The 8,597-nt window shown below is 37.6% G+C and overlaps 1 protein-coding gene across 1 annotated transcript in view; it reads left to right on the top strand.

The window, feature by feature from the left end:
• CCDC14 (coiled-coil domain containing 14) overlaps window positions 1-8,597 on the top strand; it is a 42,903-nt gene that overhangs the window by 26,437 nt on the left and 7,869 nt on the right. The window contains exons 11-12 of the mRNA XM_024120306.3: window positions 6,011-6,056; window positions 8,331-8,549. Coding sequence (XP_023976074.2) covers window positions 6,011-6,056; window positions 8,331-8,549 — 265 coding nt within the window. The remainder of the gene's footprint in view (window positions 1-6,010; window positions 6,057-8,330; window positions 8,550-8,597) is intronic.

The raw sequence follows: 8,597 nt of genomic DNA on the forward strand, positions 1-8,597 counted from the left end.
GGTACAGTAATCTTGGTTGTAGGTTCTTCTCTTTCATCACTTTAAATATGTCATGCCAGTCCCTTCTGGCTTGTAGAGTTTCTGCTGAGAAATCAGCTGTTAACCTTATGAGAGTTCCATTGTATGTTATTTGTCGTTTTTCCCTTGTTGTTTTCAGTAATTTTTCTTTGTTTTTAATTTTTGTCAATTTGATTACTATGTGTCTTGGGATGTGAGGGACTGGTGGTGGGTAGTTGGCTGTTGCTCTGGTAGGCAGAGCTCAGTAAAACTTTAATCCTCTTGTCTGCTGATGGGTGGGACTGGGTCCCCTCCCTGTTGATTGTTTGGCCTGAGGCGACCCAACACTGGAGCCTACTTGCATTTAATGTTGTGCCAGAGGTCTCTTAGGTCGTCTTCATTTCTTTTCATTCTTTTTTCTTTATTCCCTTCTGTGGCAGTGAATTCCACCATTCTGTCTTCCAGGTCACTTATCCGTTCTTCTGCCTCAGTTATTCTGCTATTGATTCCTTCTAGTGTAGTTTTCATTTCAGTTATTGTATTGTTCATCTCTGTTTGTTTCTTCTTTAATGCTTCTAGGTCTTTGTTAAACATTTATTGCATCTTTGATCTTTGCCTCCATTCTTTTTCCGAGGTCCTGGATCATCTTTGCTATTATTATTCTGAATTCTTTTTCGTTAAAGTTGCCTATCTCCACTTCATTTAGTTGTTTTTCTGGGGTTTTATCTTGTTCCTTCATCTGGTACATAGCCCTCTGTCTTTTCATCTTGTCTGTCTTTCTATGAATGTGGTTTTTGTTCCACAGGCTGCAGGATTGCAGTTCTTCTTGCTTCTGCTGTCTGCCCTCTGGTGGATGAGGCTATCTAAAAGGCTTGTGCAAGTTTCCTGATGTGAGGGACTGGTGGTGGGTAGTTGGCTGTTGCTCTGGTAGGCAGAGCTCAGTAAAACTTTAATCCTCTTGTCTGCTGATGGGTGGGACTGGGTCCCCTCCCTGTTGATTGTTTGGCCTGAGGCGACCCAACACTGGAGCCTACCCGGGCTCTTTGGTGGGGCTAATGGCGGACTCTGGGAGGGCTCACGCCAAGGAGTACTTCCCAGAACTTCTGCTGCCAGTGTCCTTGTCCTCACAGTGAGACACAGCCACTCACCGCCTCTGCAGGAGACCCTCCAACACTAGCAGGTAGGTCTGGTTCAGTCTCCTCTGGGGTCACTGCTCCTTCCCCTGGGTCCTGATGCGTACACTACTTTGTGTATGCCCTCCAAGAGTAGAGTCTCTGTTTCCCCCAGTCTTGTCAAAGTCCTGCAATCAAATCCCACTAGCCTTCAAAGTCGGATTCTCTAGGAATTCCTCCTCCCATTGCTGGATCCCGATGTTGGGAATCCTGACATGGGCCTCAGAACCTTCACTCCAGTGGGTGGACTTCTGTGGTATAAGTGTTCTCCAGATTGTGAGTCACCCACCCAGCAGTTATGGGATTTAATTTTATTGTGATTGCACCCCTCCTACCGTGTTATTGTGGCTTCTCCTTTGTCTTTGGATGTGGGATATCTTTTTTGGTGAGTTCCAGTGTCTTACTGTTGATGATTATTCAGCAGTTATTTGTGATTCCGGTGCTCTTGCAAGAGGGAGTGAGAGCACATCGTTCTACTCCGCCATCTTGAACCAATCTGTCACTTTATTTTTGAGTTAGAAAATGTAATGGGAGAGCCAGTGAGTTAAGAATTAGATATGCTGGATGTATCATTTAGACTATCTGGAGACATGTATGGTATGATCCAGGATAGAAACAGACTTTTGAGTTATTCACTGACCACATTTTTATTGAGCATTTACTACAGGTCTGGCACTGTGTAGACACTGGAGACAATAATAATTAAAAGCAAGTGATTTGTTATCAGCGTGTTAAGTGGTAAGTTCCCCAAGAAGGTATAGAGTGTGAACAAAGCCAAAGGGGAATTGCTGGGGAATAACAGCTTTTTAAGGAAACAACACAGGAAGAGGAGCCTGTGAAAGAAACCCAAGAAGGAGCAAGTAGAGAAGGATCAGGAAAACTGGGAGAGAGTAATACCACAAAAGCTATGGGAAGAAAGAATTTACGGAAGGGAAGAGATGTTTGTATAACATTCAAAATAAACAAAGTGACAAAAGGGACAAAGGTAGGTCAAGAATAAATATCACAAGACAGATCACCTGAAGAAAACCCAGGAAAACTTGAAATAGTATTCTATAGTTTCAAGGAAATCAAATATAATAGAGTCTCTCTTAGAAGCAGGAAGACAGAGATTGAAAAGAGAGAGTGCTTAAAGCAGAAAAGACAGTAAGAGGAGAAGAAAAGTGGATTAGGTGACCTTGGAAAAATAAAAAAGCTAAAGATTACAGAAATGAAAGCCCTGTTAGAAACAAATAAATTAACACCAAACAAACATCAAGTCAGGGATGTTGTATTCCATTAGAACCTAAGCAGGGGACTTTCTGGGTGGTTCAGTGGTAACGAATCCGCCTTCCAATGCAGGGGACGCGGGTTCGATCCAGTTGGGGAACTAAGATCCCACACACTGCGGGGCAACTAAGCCCCCATGCCACAGCTACTGAGCTCGCACGTCTCAACAAGAGAGCCCACATGCCGCAATCTACAGAGTCCACACTCCCTGGAGCCTGCGTGCCACAACTAGAGAGAAAACCTGCACGCCTCAACTAGAGAAAACCCACGCGCCACAACTAGAGGGAAGCCCACGCACCACAACAAAGACCCCACATACTGCAACAAAAGATCCTGCACGCCTCAATGAAGACCCCACGTGCTGCAAGTAAGACCTAATGCAGCCAAAAAAATAAAGAAAAAGAAAAAGAATCTAAGCAATATGAAGGCTGAATTTTGTTGTTGTTTCGTTGGTTTTTGTGTTTTGCTTTCCCCCCCAAATATTTCTGTTTCAGTTGCTACTAAATTCATAGTTCACTGCCTCCTGTAAGCCTTATCTTATTTCTCTTTACAAACCCCTTAAATATTTTTTATTAATTTATTTTTATTGTGGTAAAATATATGACATAATATTTATTTTTTAACTACTTGTAAGTGTACATTGCATTAAATGCATTCACAATACTGTGTACCCATGACCACTGTTTGTATGTAAAACTTTTTCATCCCCAACATAAACCCTGTGCCCACTAAAAGTAACTCCCCTTCTCCCTTCCCCCCAGCCCCTGGTAACCTCTGTGCTCTTTTTTGTCTCAATGAATTTGAGAAGGCTGAATTTTTGTCTTTTATGTTTGCTGCTGTATTTCTAGTGCCGAGAATTGTGCCTAAAACTCACTCTAATAAATATTTGTTAAATGACTGAATGCGTGGTGGATAAGCTTCAAGAAATCATACAAAAAGAATAGAAAAAGATTGATCTAAAAATTATTATTAAGAACATGATATACATGGAAGAGAAACAAAAGAGATGCAAAATTGGCATAGTGTTCCTGCAAAAGAGAAGAGAATGAATAGATTAAAGACAATATTAAAAGATAAATAAATAATCTAAAGATCTGTGTGAATCAAAAGTGATTCAGTTATATATATACATTCTTTTTCATATTCTTTTCCATTATGGAAAGTAAACTCAAATATAATACATAATACTTTTAAATAGCATGTGTAACATTATCCATTATCCATTTTTAAAAGACTTTTATTTATTATCATGTATCATTTTTATAGAACAATCATTTTTTAAAATGATTGTTTTTTTAAAAGCCCGGCCCCAAAAACTGGGAATGAGAGGGAAGAGAGTAGCTAGTGGTACAATTAGGTTGGAGGGAATGTTTTCCTAAATATGGGAGCAGTTTTTTATGCTTCTCAGCTCAGGCCCATGAACTTGTAAAAGAGAAGAGGAGAGAAGAATCTGACCAGGGACATACAGAATTGTCAAGCAAATCTTCTGTCACACACTTGGTGTGTACAGGGACCTGCTGTTTTTCTGGAAAATATCTGAAGAAGCATTCCAGTTGGAGTTATGGGTTACCAGTCTATGCTGCCTTTTCTAAATCTGCCCTCTTTGTTGTAAAGGAGAAACCTTTTCAGAAAAGCTGAATTTTATTTAAAAAGTGAGATCATGTTATACTTTTGTTCTGTAGCTTGTTTTTTTTCACTGTATAATGTCTCTTGGAAATCTTTCCATGACAGTCTCTTTATTTATTTATTTTTAATAAATTTATTTATTTTTATTTTTGGCTGCGTTGGGTCTTCGTTGCTGTGTGGGGGCTTTCTCTAGTTGCAGCAAGCGGGGGCTACTCTTCGTTGCGGTGCGCAGGCTTCTCATTGCGGTAGCTTCTCTTGTTGCGGAGTACAGGCTCTAGGTGTGTGGGCTTCCGTAGTTGTGGCGTGCGGGCTCAGTAGTTTTGTCTTGCAGGCTCTAGAGCGCAGGCTCAGTAGTTGTGGCACACGGGCTTAGTTGCTCCGCATGTGGGATCTTCCCAGACCAGGGCTCAAACCCGTGTCCCCTGCATTGGCAGGTGGATTCTTAACCACTGCGCCAACCAGGGAAGCCAGTCTCTTTTTTTAAATACCTGTGTATTAGTATTTCATAGTATGGATGTATCATAATTTATGTAGCATTTTGTTTCCAACTTCTATTAAATATTGCTGTTGAGAACATCCTTATATATATCTATAAGATTATAGATGATTTTGTGCACATACAACTATTTCTGAGGCTAGATAACTTAGAGCTGGAATTATTTTGTCACAGATTGTGAACATTTTACATTTGTTGGATAATGCCAAATTGACATCCAAAATGGTTACACCAGTAGACTCCCACCAATTGAGTTAATCCCTTTCCCTATACTGTCACCAACAAAAAGTGTTATTTCCTTTCATTTTTGTCAATCCTGTGGCCATAAAATATCTCCTGTTTTAAATTTGCATTTCTTCATATTAGTGAGGCTGAGCATTTTTCATATGCTTATTGGCCATTTCTATTTCTTATGTGAATTCCGCATTCTTATCGTTTGTCCCATTTTATTGCCCTTCCTGATTTGTAGGAGTTCTTAAATGTTACAGACTCTTTGTTATATTTTGATGTAGTTAAATCCATCATATTTTTCCTTGGTGGTTGCTGGATTTTGAGTCTTGCTTAGGAATGCCATTCCCACTTTTTAAGATTATGTAGATTTCCACCTAAAACTTGTGTAGTTAAGTTTTGTTCGTTTTTATATTTTATGTTTAGCTCTTTAATCCATTCTGAATTAATACATACAAATGATGTGAGGGTAGGATCTATAATTTTAGATTTCGTAAAAATAATACTTTAATGTTGATTATTTCCAGGTAAGTAAATCTGGAAAGATACCAGAGATACCATTTTTTTAAGTATAAACACTTCCTTTTGTATGTTTCTATTTGTGAAGCAGCTGCATATTGTGAAGTTCACTGTGGGAAAGAGTTGCTTATTAGCATTCTCTTTACTTAAGCCATTAACTTTTACATCTAATAAATTAGTAGAAGCATAAATTTGTGTTTTCCAATTTTTACAGTGCATGACAAGCCAAGCAGATAGATGTCTGATAGCATTCGGTCCCTGTAGGTATTCTGGTTCATAGTTACGACAGATCTTTCAAAAAGTAGATAATTACTACAGTAATGAAAATATTTCCTGGGAAGGAAGACAGAAGAAGAAAATAGCAAGAGGAGATAGAAATGAAAGAAATAGAAACAAACAATGAAATAACTGAAAAGAGAACAAAAAAAGGAAGGGGAAAAATAAATTAACCTTTTTCTAGTGAGGGGTGGTTTTATGCTATCCCAGACAATCTTTTAAAAGTTATCTCAGGCCTTCTAATAATAGCAGTAGTGTGGTTTTGTTGCTTTGTTTATTTGGTTTTTGTCTTATGTTTGGGGGATGAGATGGAGTTCTGTTCTAGCCACTATTTGTGTTGTCTATTTTATTTTATTTTATTATTATTTTTTTTTTTTGTGGTATGCGGGCCTCCCTCTGTTGTGGCCTCTCCCGTTGCGGGGCACAGGCAAAAACTCAAAAGTCATCTGGTTCTCTGGAATGCAACCTTGAATGTAGGTAAAAGAACTTAAGAACTGATGGTAAATTCTTTGTGGCTCTGGAGATGTTGATAAATAATTGAACTTTCTTAATTACTTTGTGTTAAGTGGACTTATTGTTAAGAATCAACATTAAAAAAGTAAGAATAATACTCATTAAAATTTAAAATAGTGCAGAAACACAAAAATAAAAGATTCGTGCTGTGACTTCCCGATAATACACCTATTTTTTAAAATTTATTTATTTATTTATTTATATTTGGCTGCAATGGGTCTTCATTGCTGCGCACTGGCTTTCTCTAGTTGCAGCGAGCAGAGGCTACTCTTCGTTGTGGCGCACGGGCTTCTCATTGTGGTGGCTTCTCTTGTTGCAGAGCACAGGCTCTAGGAGTGCAGGCTTCAGTAGTTGTGGCACAAGGGCTCGGTAGTTGTGGCTCATGGGCTCTAGAGCACAGGCTCAGTAGTTGTGGCCCATGGGCTTAGTTGCTCCGCGGCATGTGGGACCTTCCCAGACCAGGGCTCGAACCCGTGTCCCCTGCATTGGCAGGCGAATTCTTAACCACTGCGCCACCAGGGAAGTCCCAATACCTCTATTTTTTTTAAAAAAAAAGACTGTATTTCCTTTCACATATCTCCTGTTCATATATAATTGATTTATTTCACAAATACTTCATATCTACTAACAAATGGGCACTAATAGAACTATATATGTACTTCTTTTGTGAAAATGAGATTACACTGTATATACTCCTGCAGCTTGTATTTATTCACTTAATATGTAGTGGACATTTTTCTCTATCAAAATACATAAATATGTTTCTTTCTCTTTAAGAACTGTGTAGATATTCTGTTTATGTAGTTCTGTCATAATGTATTTAAAGTCCTCTGCCGATATATATCTAGGTACTTTCCCCATTTTCCCAGTACAGATAATCCTGCAACGAAAATCCTTGTACATGTCTTTGTGCACATGTGTGACTGTTTTTGTAGATTATAGCCGTAGAATTTCTAAGTCAAAGAGTATATACTGTTGCAGTTTTGACAGATATTGCCAAGTTGTCCTTATGGATCATAGAGCTTAAAGTAAAAGAAAAGAAAAAAAAAACAACTAATAGTACTAGAGGAAAAGATAAGAACTTTTTTTGTATTCTTAGGAACTTTTCCTAAGCCCAGCAAAAACTCACATGCTACAAAGGAAAGATTGATAAAGCATGTCCCAGAAATCTTTTTCATTTTATGCACAACAAAATTATAAATACATTCAAAAAGCATCAACAAAATGGGGAAATTTTGTGTGTGTGATATGACAGAGGCTTGATTTTCCTAATAATAAAAATATCTCTTACAAAGAAATTTTAGAAATATGAGCACCCAACAGAACACGCACTTCATAAACGCATTCAACTTCACCAGAGTAATTTTGGAAAAGATCACTCTGGTTCCATTATGAATAAACCTTGGGGATGGGTGGGAGAGAGGAGGCCAAGATGGAAAGTGAGGAGATCAGTAGTTGCCATTCTAAGCAGCCTATCTCTTTTTATTCTCTACCACTTCCCTTCTTGTTGCCTTGAGAGCATGTATTACTATTCATAATTACTTGTTTGCTATCAGCTCCATGAGAGCAGGAACCATGTCTCTTTTGTTCACCAGTGTATGCCCAGATTCCACTTCACTCAAGGCTGCAACTGTTAAATGAAGGGTGCCATTTTAAAGCCATTAGAAAGAATGTGATAGATCTGTGTGCTGATACATAACAATCTTATGGAGGGGGGAAAGGGAAGGTTAGAAACTATGGGTATAGTATGATTCATTTATGCTTAAATATATGTTATATGCAAAAGTATTTTCGAGAAGGATATCAAAGTTAATATTGCTTGCTTCTTGGGGGAGAGTGGAGGTGGGGTGGGAAGGGAGACTTTTCATTAAGAATCATTTGGTATCATTGGTATTTCATGGTGTTTGAATTTTTTTAATTTTGTCTATATATTACTTTTTTGTTAAAAAAGGTAATTGAATTTTTTTTACTTTGTATATGTATTATTTTTTTGTTAAAAAAGGTAAAAAATAATTAATGCCTGAAATATCAATTGGAGAAGAAAGATATGACTTCTGCCAATCAGTTTTTTAAAATACATTTAGTATTTATATAGAACTGCTCAAGCATATAATTGTTAAGCAAAATCAATAAATTCCAAGCCTTTTCTTTTAAAAAAAAAAAAAAACAGAGCTTTTCCAGGTTTGTAGTTTTTTAATAGGGGTAATAATTATTTGATCCATTTTGTCTTACAGTGTTTTCTCTTCAGTCATTGAACAAGTCACTGCAAAATCAATTACAGGAGTCACTAAAGAGCCAAGAATTACTACAGAGTAAAAATGAAGAGCTTTTAAAAGTTATAGAAAGTCAGAAAGATGAAAACAAAAAATTTGCTGGTATATTTAAAGAAAAAGATCAAACTTTACTTGAAAATAAACAGCAATTTGACATTGAGGCAACAAGAATGAAAATTGGTATGTGTTTGAACTACAGTTACGGTCACTTTTTTTTTTTTTTTTTTT

This window comes from Physeter macrocephalus, chromosome 1 (genome assembly GCF_002837175.3).
Source record: "Physeter macrocephalus isolate SW-GA chromosome 1, ASM283717v5, whole genome shotgun sequence".
Taxonomy (NCBI): Eukaryota; Metazoa; Chordata; class Mammalia; order Artiodactyla; family Physeteridae; genus Physeter; species Physeter macrocephalus.